Source organism: Oncorhynchus kisutch, linkage group LG28 (genome assembly GCF_002021735.2).
Source record: "Oncorhynchus kisutch isolate 150728-3 linkage group LG28, Okis_V2, whole genome shotgun sequence".
Lineage (NCBI taxonomy): Eukaryota > Metazoa > Chordata > Actinopteri > Salmoniformes > Salmonidae > Oncorhynchus > Oncorhynchus kisutch.
The window spans coordinates 3,992,882-4,014,020 of record NC_034201.2 but is presented as its reverse complement, the minus strand read 5'-3'; the positions used below and the strand labels follow the sequence as shown (position 1 = coordinate 4,014,020).

Here is a 21,139-nt window from a genome sequence, read left to right as displayed (position 1 = left end):
TTTTGGGATGCTTAGGCTATGTTGTTGTCTTTTACACAGCGTGGATTACATGGACTGTACAGAATCTGGCTCGATTTCAAATATATTTAACGTTTTATTGCTTTATCAGTCTGCTCCTCGGAGGGTAAGGCCAAAAACACCCGTCTATATTTTTGTTATGGAGGGCAAGCCATTTTTATACACGACAGGATTTTCTTTGACATACATACCTGTAGCATATATATTTATACATTTTTTCAAACAAGTGCAACCAGTCATTCCATGTGAGATGGACCCAGTATTCACTCCAGAGGGTGTCATTTTCTGTGAAAAGAAGACAAGTTTTAAGTGGTGTAGACCTACATATAAAAAAAAAAATGACATGCTAAAAATCTCAACATGTCATTTTACATATAAAATAGTGTTACTACATACATATTAAACTGTCATATAGGCCCTATTCAGCACGAAATCAGGCACTAGCCTACTCAACAACACATATTAAATTATCATTGAAGGTGTGTATCGACTCTATCAGTCACATTATATCACACAGCCTAGGACCAAATGTTATCAAGCATATAATGTTCAACAGTATTTGATATATATTTTATCTCCTCAAAAATGATGTTTTAAGGGGATGCATTTCACTCAAATATTGATTTATATACTCCGGGGGAAAAACATTTACTTTGACAAATACTAATTTGAGACATTTTCACAAGAGACCTTATGCCCATCTAAAATGGAATTGGATCATACGAAACATATTTGTGCCACAAGGAAATCCACAACATGATCTCTCTCTTCCTGGTAATTGCCGCAAACTGCACTTTGGCAAGAAAGTTGTACAACCAACATGTGCAATGCCAATGTTCTAAATCCCTTTATATTCATACATGAATGATATTCCGTCTCATAAAATGGGCTAATTTAAATGTTGACAACATCTCAAAATAAACAGATTTTTAGAATATTATTTTGTTCTGAAAACTTGCTCTCTTGGCCACCTGTAGTTTTTTTGATTTACAATTTAGTTATTATACTTCGTTAAATTATGATTTGAATGAATTGATAGTGTGTGCATATGTCATTTTTATCTAATTATTAAGATTGTTTTACCTGCTTTTGAGCCAAACTATCACAAATTTAACCCTTGTCATTACACACAGGAGGGTTTATTAATACCAGTGCATAACAAATCAAAAGTCTTCGTCAAGAATTACTTGAAAACTACCTTTTTACATAGTTAAACAAAATCTATCCATTTATGATAGGCTTACACTACATACTTTATTCAAATTCAAAGCATTACAAATTCCATTACACTCAAAACACTTGACTTACACCGTACAAGTCCAGACCACATTGCCCAAACTAAACACATCAATTACGCACCTTTCAATTCAAGAGAGTAAAACACATTAACAAGTTATCCCAAATTACAAATGACAATCCCTCAATGTAATGAAATGTACTTTTATCTTCTAAAACAAAGACATAAAATATTGATGCCAATAATTTCATCAACCAGCGTGCTGCACAGATGAGTTATGGGTAGGGGATATAACATCCGGCATCCAGCTTATACATTGAATCCCGGTATTAAGGCAAAGGCAGACGGGCTGATCCACAAGTCTGATCTTACCAAATAGACACGCTATTCTCTCACTCGCTGCATTGGACTTCATAGCAGCTTGATGATCTGACAGTAGTCACACTGTGGAGGTGCGACATGCTGTGAAGCCTGACGAAGTTTCTCACGTGCATCAAGGGACAGCAGAGCCTTAAGGCACAGATGAAATAGGTTGGAATATGGTCTTAGTAGAGACAGAGTTAGTATGTTTGTGTATGTGTTAGAGAGAGCGAGAATGTGTGTGTGTGTGTGTGAGAGTATGTTTGTGTGAGAGAGTATGTGTATCTGTGTAAGCATGAGAGTGATAAGAGAGTGAATGTGTGTGTGTGAGCAGACATGCAGTGTTGCATCCAGAGTTAAATGACTAAAGGCAATGGTGAGTAAAGAAAGTTTTGGTGTTTGATCATGACATGAGATATGGCAACATTTAAGAAACTCAATCAATTATATAATAGAAAGACTAAATAAAAACTTTTTGTGTAAGCAATGGGTTCGGAGGGGATAAAAAGGTTTTAGAAATGTAGAAAGTCTAATAACTACATAAACACTTCAAAGAGTAGTATTATTTGCATTCCAAATTAGATAACAAGCCACAGTTATTATAATTTTTTTTACATTTTAAAATGTGTGTTAGATAGACATTCACCATCTCATGGAGGATATGAAGTTTGATCCACTGTGACTAAACTATTCTATGGTGCTTATATTTATTTCAATGTCTACCCCTTGATAATATCACCCTCTATTACCTGTCGTAGTGCATCCTGTTGGCTGTATAAGCTCAGGGTAGCAACAGCCGCTTGTTGGACTGTATGCTGGGAGTCGGTACAGGCGGCCTGTAGGAGGAGAAGGGGCACGTCTCCCTCCAGCAGTGAGGCCACACCCCCTTCCACAGCAGCCATGTTGCCCAGGGCAGCGCAGCAGTGGCGGCGCGTCAGGGCATCAGGGTCCGCTATGAGGGAGAGTAGCTCAGTTGTTGCCCAATTGGCTTCCGCCACCCATCCACGTCCATCCCCCTGGTCTGCTACTTGCTGTTTGAGTGTTGTGGATGAGTCTCCTCCGTCTCCTACCAGGGACTGGGTGGACACAGTCTTGTCTGGCTTGCCCTTCTTCCTGTCCCGGGCTGTAATAGGGGCACTACTGTTCTCTCTCCCATTGGCTCTCCGTGTTCTAAACTCTGCCTTTCCAATAAGCCCCAGCCAATTGCCCACGGCCTTGCAGGCCATCCTCCGTACGGACGTGGAGGGGTCGTGGAGACAGCCAATTATGTCTCTGAGGATGGCGGGTTGCAGCCGGGTCCATTGTGGGTCACTGGTGGAGGGAGGAGTATGAGGTGTAAACGGGTCCAGGTTACCTAGCAGGCTACAGGCAGCAGCTCTGACCCTGTCGTCTGGGTGAGCCAGGGCCTGGTGCAGGGGAGCAGGCTCCAGGTAGAGATGAGGGGTGGAGGGTCGGGACCTGGGGGAGCAGCGGGCAACCTGGGATAGTAGGGTGAAGAGCTCCACGGCCGACCCCCACAGGGCTTCACTTTCAGGCTTTAGCAGGTCAGAGAGAAGGGAGCTGGCAGTCCTAGATACAGACACTGGGTGCCCAGCTTGGTCCCTGACCCTGGAGGCTGGGGCCTGGTCTCTTCTATCCTCCTTGGGGTCACTGCTGGGTGGAGAGAAGAAGCCTTGGGCCCTGGCGGCGGCTGTGAAGCAGGGGACAGAGCGGCCGGGGTCACACAGCAGTAGGCGACATAGCAGAGAGAGAGGCAGTTCCAGGAGAGAAGGAGGAACGGACTGGATAACCTGATCCAGAACAGAAAAAAACAAACACACACAATCCAGTTCAACCATCAAAGACACCAGACATTGAACAACACAATGTTCTCCCAATGATGTCAAGACAGCAGTGTGGTGGAGTAGCAGTTGTGGGATGTGTGACTAGAGCAAGCGGCGTCTTAAAATTCATCAGAAAAACTGTAAGGTTTTCAGTCACTCGGTATGTCAGACAGACATATCAACAGAGGGAGATTAATTAAGAGTGGGGTCTTTGTGCATTGTCAATATATACTCATACATCCAAAGTCTTAACAATGTTCTTGTAAGGGTGCTGTAAGGGGAGAGCCTGACCTGCAGCAGGCCAGAGACAATGCCAGCACTGTGGTACAGCTGGAGTAGTCTGTCCATGGTCTCTGAGGACAGGTCCAGGGCAAAGGGGAAACACAGCAGGTGGCAGCTCAACACTGATAGGCTGTTCACACTGGAGTCACAACCCCAAAGCTGGCCGTGAGTCTCGTCAGACGGCCTGGAAAGACTGGAAAAGAGGCACTCTCCACATATCACCACCGTAACAGTATGGTATTGATTGACTGTTGATATGCTATAAGTATTATTAGGACAATCACAAGTGAATAAGAAGATGTGTTATGCAAGAAGACAGCTAGACGGAGAGAGAGCGAGAAAGAGATGGAGAGGTCACTAACCAATCAGTGGTGAGCAGGTGGCCCAGGGTGAGTATGCAGTTTGTGTCGCTGTCTGAGAACAGGGGAACACAGCAGTACGGGTCCCTGGTAAGGGCAAAAAGGGCGAGGGACAGGAACACATACAGTCCTGATGGGAGAGGAGATGGAAACCATTTATATTAGATTGGTGAGAGCTCAACCCAAAACCTGTCAAAAAAAATGAAGGGTAATAATAATAACAATAAGACAGAATTCCAGAAAATAATTGTTTGTTGTTCAATGTCTTTTTTAAGTAGGCAGGGAAACAGATTAGACAGACGTTTCGGTTTGAGCCTTCTTCATTGTGTTCAACTTTGGTGAGAGACCAACATCATCAGGTAGTGTAGTTTATACCATTTGAGGAGCAGAACTTTGTTCTGGCTGATGTTTTCTCCAGTGAAGTACCAACTTTCACCCACAGGAGACGCAGAATGCTTGGATCCAAAGAAGCAGAGTGTGGAGGACTTTCATGCTGTTCAGAGAATAAAAGGGGATCTTTTTTTAAATGGATCAAAATAGTTTTTGTTATTGACAAATCTGTATGCAGGCACAATTAACCTCAGTTACGGTGTGGAGAACCAATGCCAAGAAGCCATCACAGAACCCCCAGCCTGATGGTAACGGGACGCGTGGCTGGGAGAGAGAACATTTCAGGGAACAGTCTAGTCAGACACAACAAATCATATAGATTTTTTCATTGCAAAACTATTTCTAGAAGTAAAAAGCTGTCATACAAATAATTTGTATAAATATTTACACACAAAGATAACACCATTCAATCATACACATTAGCTATGCAAGTCATAGCCTACCTCATCGGAGTCTGAGAGAAGCTTGTTGAGCTGGGCAGTGATCCTGTCCATGCTAACAACCACAGAGACTCCACACTGGCTGAATATGGCCAGAATGGCTGCAGCCAGAGGCTAGATGAGAGATGGAGAAAAGGAGTCTGTCCAGAGCCAATTCAACACGACTAGCCTACTGCATTTCTTTGAGTGGTTTCATACTTACTGCCAATGGGTTAGGGTCAGGCCGAAGAAGAATCTTGAAAAAGGGCATGGCGTAATCTTCCAGTCTACAGTGAGAAAAGGTTTTGTGTCATATGACATTGAAATATTGTCATTTTAAACTATGACCTCTAATTATGTAAATGTGCTAAATACAAATGTTAAACCACTAAGAGGGGAGAAGAAATAAAGAAACAAACCTGTTCTCTGCTTGTTGCCAGTCACGGTGCTTCTCCCAATAGTTCAAGAGTAGAACAATAACTTCCCCCAGTACTGTCACACTCCATGGTTGCTGATGGAGATTATTAACATGATGAGAGAGACAGAAAAAGCGAGTTAGCAGTTGAGGGGATATCCACTGAAATTAACATTGCAGTCCTTACTGGCACATATTTACTTGAATAAAACAGCCATCAAATAGTTCTCACAATCTCATTGGATTATTGAAGACCAAGTCAAGATCTATGAAAATATAACATGTATACCCAGGGCCCAGCTGTAAAAGAGACCTTGGTCTCAGTCTGTGTTCCTTGTTGAAATAAAGGTAAAATAATAAGACTGGTTAATATCACCAAATTAACCTTAACGACCACTGGATTCTCCACAATATCCTGGACTAGGTTGAACAGGAAATGAGGTAGTCCAACTTCCTGTCTAAGTCGATGGGAGTCCTCTGAGTCGGAGGTCAAGATCAGGTTGGACAGGACCTTCAGTGGCTGACGGATCTGACATGCCCCCTCCAGGATACCATCCAATAGCTGACCAAGAACACAGAACCACAGGGTTTATGTCAAAGAAAACATTTGAATAAACGTTATTGATCCTTAGAGGGGACATTGGATTTGTCACCAGCATAGAAGACATCCCACACTTTACGGTGTCATTGAATTCAAATCACACCAAATACATTTTTTTCTATCCAACTTGAATTCAACTAACTTGAGTCTACTGTAGTTTCCTGTAAGTAGTAGTTACCAAGTTTTTGGATGTCAGCAACTTCTCTTTCAATCGAGGTATGATTTGAATGGTTTGGCCGCTGGAAACGGAGGTCTGCTGGATCAACCTCTCCCACTCCTCATCACTGTCAACATCCTAACAAAAAGTAGTAAAGAACCAACAATGAATTACAAACCAAGAAAAACTAATGAAACCCAAAACCCTATCCTAGACTGTGTCTTCGTCACTCAAAGAGCACTTCTCTCCAGCAGCAGTGACACTAACCTGGCTGTGGAGCCTCACAGCACTCAGGCTGGTCCTGGCCTGGTCCCGCTCCTGAGTCTCAGGTCGCCTCAGGGCCTGTCGGGGCCCAACCTCCACAGAGGGGAACTCCTGTTCGTAGTCCCGGCTGATCTGACCCCTGCTGGGGACACGGGGGAAACCCCTTACATTTACATAAACAACTTTTATAAATTAGTAACGTTTCAGGTTGACATCCTTTGTCAAAGCTTTGAACATTTACGATGTACCTGGAGAAGCAACCCCCAGATGTGTGAGTGCTTTCCATTGATCATTTTCATAGAACACACCTGTCTGTGGGGAGTAGACTGTCTGGAGTTTTAAAGGCTCACCACATTGTACCTGTTAGTGGAAATCTCAATGGCAGACTGTTTTGGGGTAAGGCTCAGATTGGCGGTTAATTGTGACAGATCTTGATCCAAACCATCTGAGGGAGCCACCAGGCTGTCTTTGGACAGGGGCTTCACTACAGGGGCTGTCCTTGAAAGTGCCCGACTAGATGATTCAGTCTTTCCGTTTCCCACCTGAGCATAGAGTGTACATGAGTGGTAAAGTTAGTGAATAGAACAGCTTGTCCTTCCTTTCCATTTCTATGTACGTTCATGATTACGACACACACAATTATGATACACATGAAACTTTACTTTTACAACATTTCTGGCCTGATACTGTGTGTTGATTCAACAGCTCTGTCTGTCACTTTGTGCACACAGTGTTTGACATTATAACCTTCAGACAAGTAGGACAGATTTTTGAAACACAATTTTTACATCATTGTATGATGCAAGGAACCACTTTACAAAATAAAATGCATTATCATCATTATTATTATCATAGAAAATCTGTTTTTTTTTGCCTACATTCTGCCTATCAAAATACAACAAAGCTCCCTTGGTTGGCCACCCTAAAGGCGTCCACATGCTTCCCAGTTTAGTGGAGTTTGTGAATTTATTATGATGACATTTTGTGACATTTTTGTTTGTTTTGGACTTAAGGGTTTTCTTGGCTTATCAGGCACACAAAAAGTCTATGCCCCTTCATCAGTGATTGGTCAACAGTAGAGATTCTTCAATAAAGTGTTGTCGTTCAATGAGAGACAACTTGTTTTCATGCACATTCTTTCATAGAAAAATACTGCACCAAACATCTGTTAGTTTTTACATCTAAGATCTCTTTGGCAAAAAAAAATTGAAATTAATGACAGATTTCTTGAGTTATCTTAAATTCATTCGGACTCTTTTGAGGAAGTGCATACTGGCTACTTCGTTTCAAAACGGACAAAGAGTACTATTGCCGTTTTTGCTCTAGTTTTTCAAGCAAAGATCTTTTAAGGGAATATGCACGCACACTCATTCGGTTAGGCTAGGCACCAGCCGAACAGAAGCATTGTGACGCCTTAAGTAGCCTATAAAACATTGCTACACTACAATTAAAACTAATACTTTATGTCTTTATAAAATAATTCCCTCATTCAATTAATCAGGGATCAAAAGGCTAAGGTAGGCTACTTCAAAGCAAGGTAACTAAGATATGTTTATCTATAACCTTGTAAGGATAAAATATTCTGAAACTCCCAAAGCCACCAACTGTTAATAAATGAAAGCAATAGTGGAAGATATTATAATTTCAGCACTGTTTTGATTGGGACAGCGCCATCGTGATGCTTTGAGACAAGCTTGGGGGACATGTCTTGATAAATCAATCAATGTCAGACTTTGAGTTTTCACTGAATCCCCATTTGGATATTTGGTTGCAATTAGGTCAGGAAAATTTTAGCTTAATTGAGGTGAGTGCTTATGATCATCCTTAGTCTAGTTTGCTCATCTCAACAAGTGGATTATTTTTCTCCTCACTCACTCCCAACCAAAAACCCATGACTTGTCTGATAAACAAAACCACATTGATTGATTAGTCTAACTGAATCGATCTGTGTATTTGGTTAATTAATCTCTAGCTGGGCAAATAAGTGGAGGTGATAGCTCATCTATTTGTTGTCTCATCTATCACTGATAAGAAACATTTAGCTTGCTAATGTAACCTTAAATAACCTCACGCATATGCAACTCCAAAAGCCTGCAGAGTGTGTGTGCAATATGAACCAAAGACACGTAAAAAAAAAGAGATTGCTAATATTTTCTTTGCCTATCATGATATAGTCCCAATTTAACACCATACGCCTGCTCCCCACTAGTCGTTGAATTTGCGCCATTTGTAACTCATAGAAGGGCTGGTGCAACCAGTGATTGGTGATTGAAAAAGACTGCTCGTTCCTGTCATTGCAAAACAATTCTACTCCGATGAGCTCTTCTGAAATTGGGAGAATAGTGCGCAAATCATTGCATCCGCATGACATTCTGATCAGAGTAATATATTGTTTAAGATAGAGATTTTTGTGTGATTTCTTTTACTTGTCCATTCGGTCTACTTAAATCATTAGTCTGCTATTTAAAAAAATAAATAATAATTGTCCCGGGCAAGTGTTCATTTTTTATTAAATTTATTTCACCTTTATTTAACCAGGTAGGCTAGACAAGGTAGACAAATTCTCATTTATAAACTGTGACCTGGCCAAGATAAAGCAAAGCAGTTCGACACATACAACAACAGTTACACATGGAATAAACAAACATACAGTAGAAAAAGTCTATATACAGTGTGTGCAAATGAGAATAAGATAAGGGAGGTAAGGCAATAAATAGGCCAAAGTAATTACAATATACCAATTAATAAACTGGAGTGTTAGATGTGCAGAAGATGAATGTGCAAATAGAGATTTTTTATTTTACCTTTATTTAACTAGGCAAGTCAGTTAAGAACAAATTCTTAATTTCAATGAGGGCCTAGGAACAGTGGGTTAACTGCCTTGTTCAGAGGCAGAACGACAGACTTGTCAGTTCGGGGATTCGATCTTGCAACCTTTCAGTTACTAGTCCAACGCTCTAACCACTAAGCTACGCTGCCGCCTCAGATACTTTGGTGCAAAGGAGCAAGACAAATAAATAAATACAGTATGGGGATGAGGTAGTTGGATGGGCTATTTACAGACGGGCTATGTTACAGGTGCAGAGATCTGTGAGCTGCTCTGACAGCTGGTGCTTAAAGCTAGTGAGGGCCCTTGCCCAGTCTACCTACCTGTCTGTTCCTCTTGTCCCTCTGTTCCCTGGCCTTGCGCAGTAACCTCCCCTCTCCACCATGTGGCGCTGCTTTCTGTACTGCCTGCTGGAGTTTCAGCACCTGCAGGTCTGGGCTGGCGGCCACTGTCAGCGGGCTGGACACAACGGGGTCTGAGAGAACTACAAGACAACAACAACACAAGGAATAGACGAGGTCTCTATGTCTACTATAGAAGCCTGTTATTTAAAAAGGTCTATCATAAAAAGTAGAATATAGAATTTAAAAAAGGGTCTTACCTAGAACTCCATCAGCAACAAATGGGTGTTTTAGGAGGTGTGGCCACGACAACCTCTTCTGTGGGTCTTTGGTCAACAAACCTTTCAGGAAAGTCTGGCATGGAAAGATTATAGACAAGCCATGTGGTGATGGGACTCTAAATGCTATCTTAATTAATATACATGAGCTTAAAATCAATAGTTTCAATTTCAAATTGAATTACACAAACTAAATGTTTCACTATTAGTTTCACAGTGAAATGTAGCATGATTCAGTTTGTATTTCAAGGTAAAACACTGGATTAATTCAGAGTTAACAGGGACTCTGTAGTACCATGCAGGTCTGGCTCATGGTGTCCGGCCACTTGACCGGGTCTCTGACTATGAGCTGGACCAGCTGAAAGATGGAGTTGGTGTAGAAGGGTGGCGCCCCCGTGTGGAGCTCATAGAGGATGCAGCCCAGAGACCAGAGGTCGGCTGTGTGGTCGTAGGGCTTCTCCTCTACCAGTTCTGGGGACATGTAGAGGGGCGTCCCCTTGATGGAGGTCAGGACCAGGGTGGACACACTCATTGCTCTAGCAAATCTGGAGGATAGGACACACACAGGTACAGTTAAAGGCAGGCAGACAGACAGACTCGCTATAGGGTATAATTAGGCATCAGTCTCCACTTGAGTTTCCTCTTCTCATACATATAATGAAGAGTGTACCCTCATCAGTGAGATTTCTATAACTGATTGAATCAAAATTCAAAAAAGCACTCGCACATCTGAGCTGTCTGTTGCAGGTGCATGGTAACAATGAGAATACTTGAAAGAAAAGAGAAACCCGCACACTGTTCTTGCTAATAGCTATCACTATTTTTATTCAAGCTTACGTTTTGGCCTTTTGGCCTCGCCAGAGCTTTTCTTAACAGATTGAATGTCACAGCTTTCAACACCACAAAGTTCTCCTTCAACACAAAGTCTGTCCTTTCAGTACCAAATATACTCACCCAAAATCACACAGCTTCACCACCCCTCCTTTACCCAGCAGAATGTTCTGTGGTTTCATGTCACGGTGGAGAATCCGATGGGAATGCAAATAATACAAGGCAGAGACCAGCTGGCAGGCAATATCACGGACCTTTGCATAGGATGAAAAATACATGCATGAATATCTGCTGTTTGATTGATAATAGGTTTCATTTTATAGTACTTTGTCATTCTTATTGTAGTACGTTGAGAAATAACCATGAGTCAATGGCTTTACCTGGCTCTCTGGTAAGTTACCATCATCTTCAAGGATCTGGAACAACTCTCCCTCTGCATACTCTGTCACAACAACAACCTGCCATGAATAGACAGCATTATCATCATGTTATTAATTCAATTAAAATGTATTGTAAGCATGTATCTTCCATACTAAGTAATAATGTAACATATGACATTATATGCAGGTGAAGACAACAGCTTTTACATACCTCTCTTTCGGTCTCAAAGCTGTCTAAGAGCAGGACAATGTTCGGATGTTCAAGTCCCCTCATGATGTCAATTTCCCTTTTGAGATTGCGCAGCTCCTTCTCAGAACGGCCCACCTTGGGGATAAACTTTAGTGCCACGACCTACAACGGACCAAAACAAAATGGATGCGCAATGAAAGGGAGCACAACAAGCTATTAATGACAGACAAAACTGATGTTAACGTACAGCAGAAAGGTCAGTGTGTAACTTTATATTTTCCCAATATACCATATACTCACTTGGCCACTGAACTTTTTACGTCCTTTATACACTCGTCCAAACGAGCCCTCTCCTATCATCTCCAAAACGTGATACAAGTCCATTCTGAAGAGTGTTTGAGAACTTAGCTAGCTCGCTTAACGACGTTAACGTTCGCTATCAAAACTTGAATATCCACGTTATCCCTCGAAAAATGATAGAGAGGTGAATTGAGTCACAGAGACTAGTTATTTGAAGGACCTTAACATATATTAAATTTGCTCCATGAGTATAAAATACATGAATATTTGTTATTTTTCTGCAATGAAGTGCTAACCAATGTGCAGAGGAAGAAAACAAAGAGCGCTTGACCACCTGTTGCGTCTAAAGAAAGCGCCGTTTTAAAAACAGTCTCACAAAGAAGCATAGGGACAATACTAATGATTATTACAACATCGCATTAATTATTTCATAACAAATTATTATAATTATTGGTAAAATACTTCATTACGTTACTTTGAATGGTTTGTATTAAACCGTAATACATATTCGAGGCAGGCTACTGAGAAGACAGCAAATTTAACATGGGTCCTTAGCCTAACAACCGATTTTGCGTCTCAGTAACCAATGCTGTCGGTGGAGTTGGGCCATAGAAATATAATGAATAGATGGATGTGGAAAAAGATAGTTAAACGAGTTTATAAACCATACTAAACCATATTTGGATAAACTACAGCTCTGGATGATCAAAAACGACAACCTTTTTCAATTTCATTTTATTGACTTGAAAAATAATTATGGCAATCTATAAAAAAAGTTCCTTATCTCACTTTCTCTCTCTCGTACACTCACACACACAGCTGGTAGACCCTGCCAGCCCTAAACCTCAGGTTGGTCTCCAGATGGGGCACAGAACAGAGTGCGCCCAGCCAGCCACCATCTCCCCGCCACCCTCCAGAAACTCTGTATTTAAACATGACTCATGCTTGACATTTGCCATTTATAATAACAGTTGTCCAAAGTTGACCCATAATAACCTGTGCTACTTAGGTCAGGGCATCCACTGTATTGTAGAGCTCGATTCAGTAGGGTTTGAGTACACAGAGGTATCATATTGAGTGACATTTGTATTAAGCGATATGTAAGTGGGATCCACAGGGTCTGAGTATTCTTGTAGTGAGGAGGGGAGATGATGGGTGTCCAAAGGATTAATTTTCTCTGGTGTGCAGGCCGGAGTCCAAATCTCTAATGAGGACCAGGAGGCCTGCAACAAAACATGAAAAGATGATGTTCAAGAGAATATGCATCCAATTGTACCCTTTTCATGCACAAGACACGGTCAATCGCGAAAATGGATAAATTACAAAAAGGGCCGCATCAGAAGCCTCTGTGCCTTTTTAGACTGTAGAATTATTTTCCTCATAGAATGTTCGGGATTGTATCCACGACAACAATAAACCTTACATATGGATGTGCTGTTGTGTTGCCTTTCTGTTTTTTTTATGGTAGGGTAGATATGTGTTTTCTTTCTTACTAAATGTATTGGAAAGTCATTGTATTTAATGAACTTCAAAGTAATTCTCTTAGGATCTAGTGGTCTGCACGCAGGCAACATGCAGACAGCTCAAGATAATTTGATTGACAGTGCTGGATGCCTTGATGGATGTTAAACCCCCTTCAGAAGCATCATTCCTTCCCAGACACGTTACACCCCTGTTCGGTGGCGCTTCGAAACTACACTATTTCCAGAGAAGTCTTCGCTGTGGCATTTAAAAAGTCGCAGTGTGTCCTTTCAGACAACCAAATATGCCTTAGCCAAGGCGCTTTCAAGGCGCCACATTCTAAAAGGGATATTCAAGACTTGGGAACATTCAAAGAGGCTATTTAACAGTCCTAGACATCTAGGAAGATAATCAATTAGCCTACAGCTAGAACAGAGGGAATTAGCGATAGATCCACCACATAAGCATTTAAGAAGGGGAAAAAAACAGGGGAGGAAGCTAAAGGATATCACTGTGTGAATGGCCATTATGCGTACCTGTCCTTCCCTATAGTCCTTGTGCAATATATGTCCAAGGGACCAGGGCTGTTGATGAGTGTAGTTGCAGGGTTCACTGTATGCTGCAGGTTCAGTCTGTTGAGCCGAGCTGAAGTTATCACTGTATAATGAGAGACACTCTGTCCCATAGTCACTGGGGTTGTCCTCACAGGGCCAGGGTTGTGCACTTGGCTCTGGCACTAGACTTAAGGAAGGTGTGGCAACAGCATCTTGATACCAAGAGTTTGCACATTCCTGTAAGATATCAAAAATGTGTTATTTTACACAAAATCGTATGTTTAATATACCACATAGTAAAGGTGCGTTGTGAAGTTTATCTTATTGTATTTTACTACACGTTACTTTTTTGCAAAGTTATTTAAAGTGGAAATGATGATGATGGCGAGAGCGAGCATGTGTGATCTTTCTCTGGTTTTGGAACGAAGGGTCTCAGCTTACCGATGACAATTTCATTTGACGAGCTCTGCGCTTTTCCAGCAATTCCTTTACCGTGATCTTCACCCGAACACCTTCGTAGACCTTTGGCTTTTCTGTGTCAAGGAAATTAGTAGATTTATACATAGGAAAATGGCTTTTCCCGCCGCCTTCTCACACATGCATTTACGCAGGTGCTGAAGTTTGATAGCCTATCCATTTTACGCAATGTGCGTAGTTTCTTTTTTTGCGCACCTAAATCCTTAATTGGTGAATATGCCGCCAGCCTTATTGTCGACCGAATCTTAACATTAGGCTACACTTCAGTAATTTCCTGCCAATGGTCCATTTAAATGAGTTTGAGCATGAGAATAACAACGTCCTCAACTTATTTTATTTCACTTACTTACTTGCTAATGCTTTTTCAGCCAACCAATACACAGTTATCAAAATATAAAATAACTCACCACCCGACATTTTGCTTGGAGACACAAAACTGAGAAGAATGCAGTGCAAAGCCGATCAGGTAGAGGATTCAGTCAGTGGACAGCGGCAAGGTGCTGGATCAACTCACTCAATGGAAGCAAACGAAACACGAGGTAGGACCTCCAAACGTGGCTAAGACGTGAACCAAAAATACAGGTCCGTTGTATTTATTCTGTAATTACTTCTGCGTTTTGTGATTCATATATATACACAGTGTACAACCTTGTCGTCATAACGATTAACAATGATTGTGGGGTATGCATTTGAATATTCAAATATGCATCTCAAAAAGAAGCGTTCTTTTCCTGGTCTAAGGCGACCTCTATTGTCTCATCCATGTAGTTACAATGCTCCCAAAAGAGGTAGGCCTAATGGTACATTTTCATACTTTTTCAGACAGACAGACAGACAGACAGACAGACAGACAGACAGACAGACAGACAGACAGACAGACAGACAGACAGACAGACAGACAGACAGACAGACAGACAGACAGACAGACAGACAGACAGACAGACAGACAGACAGACAGACAGACAGACAGACAGACAGACAGACAGACAGACAGACAGACAGACAGACAGACAGACAGACAGACAGACAGACAGACAGACAGACAGACAGACAGACAGACAGACAGACAGACAGACAGACAGACAGACAGACAGACAGACAGACAGACAGACAGACACAGACACAGACACAGACACAGACACAGACACAGACAGACAGAGACACAGACAGAGACACAGACAGAGACAGAGACAGAGACAGAGACAGACACAGAGACAGACACAGACACAGACACAGACAGACAGACAGACAGACAGACAGACAGACAGACAGACAGACAGACAGACAGACAGACAGACAGACAGACAGACAGACAGACAGACAGACAGACAGACAGACAGACAGACAGACAGACAGACAGACAGACAGAGTTATAAAACACAGACACAGTTATAAAACACAGACACAGTTATAAAACACAGACACAGTTATAAAACACAGACACATATGTCCCAATCAAAGATTTATATCTGTATTTTATCATTTGCACAATTAAATGTTTATATACAGGTCAAACGGAATACAAAGTATATAATTATATTGTATAACAAACCCACATCCACATTCAGCCACATTCTCTGTGGTAGTGACTCTGAAGTGAACTGTACTGTAGCTATCCATTAATGTCCACAACAACATGTCAGTTCGTGTCTCAGTCAGTATCAATAGGCCTTCCTGGGTTCATATGGCAACCAAGAGCCAGTCCCGTCATCCTTGGCCCACGAGGCATCACTGAGGGTGACGGCTACACTGCCAGGGTCCTCTGAGGGCACAGGTGATACCTTGACCCCTGAAGTCTCCCCCGGGGATGTCAAATATGTGTAACTGGAGGGGTAGCTGGATGAGGGGCTGTACGAGGCACCAGGGTAGTGCACCTCTTCCAGGGGGTGTAGAGAGTAGGGCTGGGAGCCGGACAGGGTGGATCCTCCACTACGGCCAGGTATCAGCCGATAGAGGGAGGGGCTGTCAGTGTCAGGTGAAGCCAGGCCAGAGGTGGCTGTGGTGGGCACTGGGACCTCATCCTGGCTCACTGAGTGTCCGTCAGACTGCTCCCAAGAGTCTCTCTTTGGAGGGAAGACATATGAGAACAGTGAGGGGAAGGTTAAGAGAGCAACACAGATCTACTGTTTTCACATAATACTCAGAGTATTTGAGGACTGACTGGTGTCTTTTACAACTTAAAGGTCTTACACTTGACTTGACCGTAAAGGGAGACCTTTACGTTTTATAAGACAGCAGCTCAAATGCACTGTGACACACTAAAGGAAGACTCTCTGTCTCTGTATTATTTTTGAAACTGTCTCCATAGCAGTTAAGGTGAAATGTGTTTGTACCAGGAGGAGATTTGATGATTCCCCAGGGAGAGGTGGTAGCAGATGAGGTAGAGACGAGGTGGGGAAGAGGGATCCTCCGCTAGTAGAGAAGGCTGTGGCACCACGGTAGTCCCCAAATGACTCGGGTGTATAGTAGCTGTCAATATAGGCAGGGTAAGTGGAGGTGTGGTCGAAGGAGAGGGCCTTTCCCCCCAGGGCTGAGCTGTAGGGATCTGAGGAGTACTGTTTAGTGGACGGGCTGAAGTCTGAGTCAGTCAGGTAGGGGGGCCTCCTCATGCTATAGTAACCAGGAAGCATATGGGATCCTGTAGAAAGAGTCTAAAGGTGAAGCTTCCAGTGTAACAGTGGAACCCCCCCCCCATAATATATACCATTTAGAAGATACTTTTATCCAAAGAGACTTAAATTACTGTCTGTCCATACATTTTAGTATATGTGATCCCAGCCAGACTTGAACCCATGACCCTGGCGTTGCTAGCGCCATGTTCTTACCAATTGAGCTAAATAGGAGCAGGTATATTTACATATGAACCCCACATACTGTATGCTGTTGTAAAAGCTTCAGCCATAGTGAGTATTACAATGGGCTCCAACAATAGACTCACCTGGCATCTGCACAAAGGCTGCCTGGGAATTACTTGTCCCAGCCTGCTGGTGAGACAGAGACTGATGAGTACTACCTACCACACTGGCACCACTTGTGTGTGTGTGCGCGCATTATGCAAAACAATGCACTGAACTTGGATCTAGCACAATTCCGGTGAGACAGAGCGAGAGGAAGTAAGCAATGAGCATGAGAGAGAATGGGAGAGACTGAGTGAGACCGAGGGGGAGGGAAGGAGGCAGAATGGAGGGCAGGCAGGCAAATGTTGTGGGTAAAAATTTGAATGTAATTTGCCAATTCGCCATTGGGATGTGCCCTACCCCCTCCAAGTGCCATTTCCCTAGTGAGTACACGTTGCTTGCTCTTTGCGGTTTTAGGCTTGGTTTCTGTATAAACCATTTGTGACATCTGCTGATGTAAAAATGGCTTTATAAATAAACGTGTTTGATACACAAGCTAGTATACTACAGCACAGACAGAATACAGAGCCAATACTGACTGGGCCTGATGGCTGAGAAGACATCACACCTGCAGAGTTGGACTGGTTTATTTAAATATACCATACCTATCTAAACACTTTACCAGTGTAAAATATATGAGCGTTAAATGGACTTGCATTTTCCAATTACTCTGAGTAGCAATGCACGGGCAAAATGACCCCAGTCTATCATTCCGTTTAGAATAAATCAATTGTCCTTCCAGTTTAGTCCATTTTATTCAAATCCCCCCTAAAATTCTCCTTCACACAGGTTTTGTTATTCTTCTCAACTGTTTGGACGGTATGATTACAGGGTAATAGCAGAACTAGGTAAATTCCCTCATGCTCTGCTGCATGAACCATTTGAAATGGTTTCACATAAACTGTCATAAGACGCACATGTGAACCAAGCTTTTCAGGCAGCCAACAATGACCAACCATATCTATGAGAATACAAATATATGTCAATTGACAATACATCAGTTTATTTAAACAGTCCCCATTCCCATTGAGAGTTAATGAAAAAGAGTCGCGCTCTTTGTGATCAGTCATCAGACTGACCTGTCCCCAACTGAAAACGAGCAGCCATTTTATGATTTGGTGGTGACTGATGAAAGGAGCTTGTTGTCTTTCCCTGTTTGATCTAGGCCTGGGTTTAGAGATGGCCTAACCTCAGCTTAACTGCCTGGGGCCCAACAATGGCTTGCTTGTCTGAAATTATCTGCTGGGGAGAAGGCTAGTAGCATTGGCAGGTGTGTCTGATTTCAGGATTCTGATAGGTGACCTGCTAGTGCTACCACAGAAAGCCCAGCAGGGATGTAGCCTACTGTCAACCGAAGCCTCTTGGGAGCACACACTTTCACTCTCTCACACACTCTCTCCATGGGTATTTCCTTTGTGTGGTCGGTGGTGGTCGCGTTGATTGTTTAATTGAAAGAAAGACGATACAGAATGTAAATAATCTGAGAGGCGACTAGGGAGCGAAAGACCGAAACAGAGAAAATGGATGGGAGCAAAAGAGGACAAGCCTGAAAAGTAAACTCACGTTGAACCTGGGAACACTTGTCTGTCTCTGCCTCTTCTCTGCCAGAAGGTCTTTGACAGTGTGTTTGACCCTGACACCCTGGTACACTCTTTTGGAGTATTCTGCAAAGAAACCACGGGAAAGTCATAACCTGTTTATCCAGAGAATATAAATAGTGATCATTGTTATGATAATGTTATTAAACATTTGACCTGTATGTATTGGTCAATATATTAGTAGCCTACAGGCAGGATATTCTCTCTCTCTCTCTCTAGACACATTGTACAATCAAATGAAAAGGTCAATCTGCTCAGTCTAGTAGCTCCAAATGTAATAATTTTTTCATCAGGGTTTCAAATGAGACAACATGAATATTATGCAAGAGCTGCGGGACAAAGTAAGACTTTTTTTGGCAGCATATTTTCCTCAGGACTGTCAAAAGAAAAGATATGATACAGAAAGTCCCTATTTGAGATATTATATTAACAATGGCTACAACGTGCATTGGCATTGTCCAATCTGATTTCTTTCATCACTTGTGATGTTCTAGTTTCCATACCATGAGATCATGGGAGAAGTTAGATGGGAACCCACCCTGTCATATGATTTAATTTCAGATAAAATCATTTTAGATAATACAGTCTAGAAGATGCAAGATACGCCTAATCAAAATCAAATCAAACTTTATGTCAGATGCGCCGAATACAACCTTACTGTGAAATGCTTACTTACAAATCCTTAACCAACAGTGCAGTTCAAGAAAGAGTTAAGAAAATATTTACCAAATGAAATAATAATAAAAAGTAACACAATTAAATATCTATAACGAAGCTAGATTACAGGGGGTACTGGTACCGAGTCTATGGGCGGGGGTACAGGTTAGTCGAGGTAGGTAGGGGTGAAGTGACTATGCATAGATTATAAACAGCGAGGAGCAGCAGTATAAAAACAAATGGGGGGGGGGGGGGGGGGGGGGGGTCAATGTAAATAGTTTGGGTGGCCATTTGATTAATTGTTCAGCAGTCTTATAACTGAGGGTAGAAGCTGTTAAGGAGCCTGTTGGTCCTAGATTTGGCGCTCCGGTACCGAATGCCGTGCGGTAGCAGAGAGAACAGTCTATGACTTGGGAGTCTTTGACAATTTTTGGGGCTTTCCTCTGACACAGTCTAGTATATCGGTCCTGGATGGCAGGAAGCGTGGCCAATGATATAACAGTGATGTCAGCAGTCATTCTAAGAAATGGTAGGCTATTTCTTGCTACTCAGAAATGTTACACATCCATAAAAAAGTGTTATGGGGAAGAAATTGAGAAATAAATTAAATATTGACATGGAAAATGTCATTTTGATTTATTCAGTTGGCTAACGATGAGCCCTAGTGGCTTAAACTTCAAAGTTACCAGATACCAGTAATATAATATGCTAAACTATCTACCTTAAGCAAAAGATTTGAAGGCATTGAACAAATGCCATAGGCTAATCCATCAGGACACAAAACATACATGTTGTTTTTCCTTAGTTGTAACCTAACATGGCTTCAACGTCAATTAAATCTATAATAAGGACTTAGCCAGGCTCTTTTATACGGCCACTAAACATAAACAATTATTGTTTGAAGATGTTTTGCACAAAGGCCTTTCCATGTTGAGATGAAACATGAGAAAATATACTGTACCGTACCCTCCATGAGCGTACCTGCTTCCATCGTGTAGGCCTAGTTATCCACACAAGGATCTTAAAGGGTATTCTCTTAATGTATCCAGGAGTTGAAGTGAACAGTGTTCATGATACCAAACTTCAGCCCCTTACAATCTAACTCTGTGCCAGTCCTATAGAAGTTCAGATGTGATAACCCAGTCATTGAAGTGCCTCTGAGGCAGTCTTTTGCTTTGTGTAAATGCAAATTATTGGCTGGACGTTAAAAAAAAAATCATTTGCATCATTATTCCAGATTAGACAGAGAGAACCTACCTTTCCCATCGTACTGATGCAGGGGGATGTGTTTTGGGAATTGTTTTGGTGATGGTGGAGATGATGAGGAAGAAGATGAGATCGGTAAGAGAAAGAGGAGGGCAACCACTTTTGATGATGAATACTACAACATAATTTTTCTTTTTTTTTAAGCCCTAACTGAAAAGTCAGGCTTGTTCACCTGTCAAGCTACAGTATATCTCACAAAGCCAACTTGTTCTAGTAGAGGGGGTTTTCCCAGGACTCAAACGGCTGTATGTGGGTAGATCTGATGACCCCACACTGGGTAGGGGATTAAACAGTTGTCCAATATGAATCTCTGGTAAAAGTCCTGTAAAAGTCCTTTATTATGTCAAACTGTAATTCGCTTAGGTTAAAATGTTGTCTTCTAAAATGCATATATATTTTATTTTTTATTTTTTACCCCTTTTTCGTGGTATCCAATTGTTTAGTAGCTACTATCTTGTCTCATCTCTACAACTCCCGTACGGGTTCGTGAGAGACGAAGGTTGAAAGTCATGCGTCCTCCGATACACAATCCAACCAAGCCACACTGCTTCTTAACACAGCGCGCATCCAACACGGAAGCCAGCCGCACCAATGTGTCGGAGGAAACACCGTGCACCTGGCAACTTTGGTTAGTGTGCACTGCTAACCAGCGTGCACTGCTAATCCAACAACTTTTCGGTTATTGGCCCAACACTCTAACCACTAAATGACCTGCCGCCCAACTAACTGCTTTTGTAACCCCCTGCAGGGGAGCCTA

General features: G+C 42.1%; 2 protein-coding genes across 6 annotated transcripts; both read right to left on the bottom strand.

The window, feature by feature from the left end:
• Window positions 1-74: 74 nt before the first annotated feature.
• Window positions 75-11,790, bottom strand: stk36 (serine/threonine kinase 36 (fused homolog, Drosophila)). Of its 2 annotated transcripts, none has more exons than XM_020464061.2 (21): window positions 11,473-11,790; window positions 11,194-11,334; window positions 10,983-11,060; window positions 10,726-10,856; window positions 10,067-10,316; window positions 9,754-9,847; window positions 9,476-9,636; window positions 6,686-6,867; window positions 6,329-6,467; window positions 6,083-6,199; window positions 5,689-5,865; window positions 5,308-5,399; window positions 5,112-5,175; window positions 4,913-5,023; window positions 4,659-4,733; window positions 4,455-4,572; window positions 4,083-4,209; window positions 3,730-3,913; window positions 2,365-3,405; window positions 1,628-1,765; window positions 75-303 (listed from the first exon to the last, which is right to left on the bottom strand). In XM_020464061.2, the coding sequence occupies exons 1-20, from the start codon at window positions 11,554-11,556 to the stop codon at window positions 1,667-1,669; spliced, it is 3,465 nt and encodes a 1,154-aa protein (XP_020319650.1). In that variant the 5' UTR covers window positions 11,557-11,790; the 3' UTR covers window positions 75-303; window positions 1,628-1,666. The 2 variants fall into 2 exon arrangements, with proteins under 2 accessions (XP_020319650.1, XP_020319651.1); XM_020464062.2 differs by having other exon boundaries at window positions 6,329-6,464.
• Window positions 11,791-15,413: 3,623 nt separating this feature from the next.
• Window positions 15,414-20,836, bottom strand: LOC109873020 (POU class 2 homeobox associating factor 2). 4 transcript variants are annotated; one of them, XM_020464500.2, is made up of 5 exons: window positions 20,374-20,836; window positions 18,425-18,525; window positions 16,903-16,945; window positions 16,298-16,602; window positions 15,414-16,027 (listed from the first exon to the last, which is right to left on the bottom strand). In XM_020464500.2, the coding sequence occupies exons 3-5, from the start codon at window positions 16,907-16,909 to the stop codon at window positions 15,626-15,628; spliced, it is 714 nt and encodes a 237-aa protein (XP_020320089.1). In that variant the 5' UTR covers window positions 16,910-16,945; window positions 18,425-18,525; window positions 20,374-20,836; the 3' UTR covers window positions 15,414-15,625. The 4 variants fall into 4 exon arrangements, with proteins under 4 accessions (XP_020320089.1, XP_020320090.1, XP_020320088.1 ...); XM_020464501.2 differs by lacking the exon at window positions 20,374-20,836 and adding an exon at window positions 20,083-20,281 and having other exon boundaries at window positions 16,903-16,948; XM_020464499.2 differs by lacking the exon at window positions 20,374-20,836 and adding an exon at window positions 20,098-20,281 and having other exon boundaries at window positions 16,903-16,948.
• Between the last annotated feature and the right edge of the window lie 303 nt (window positions 20,837-21,139).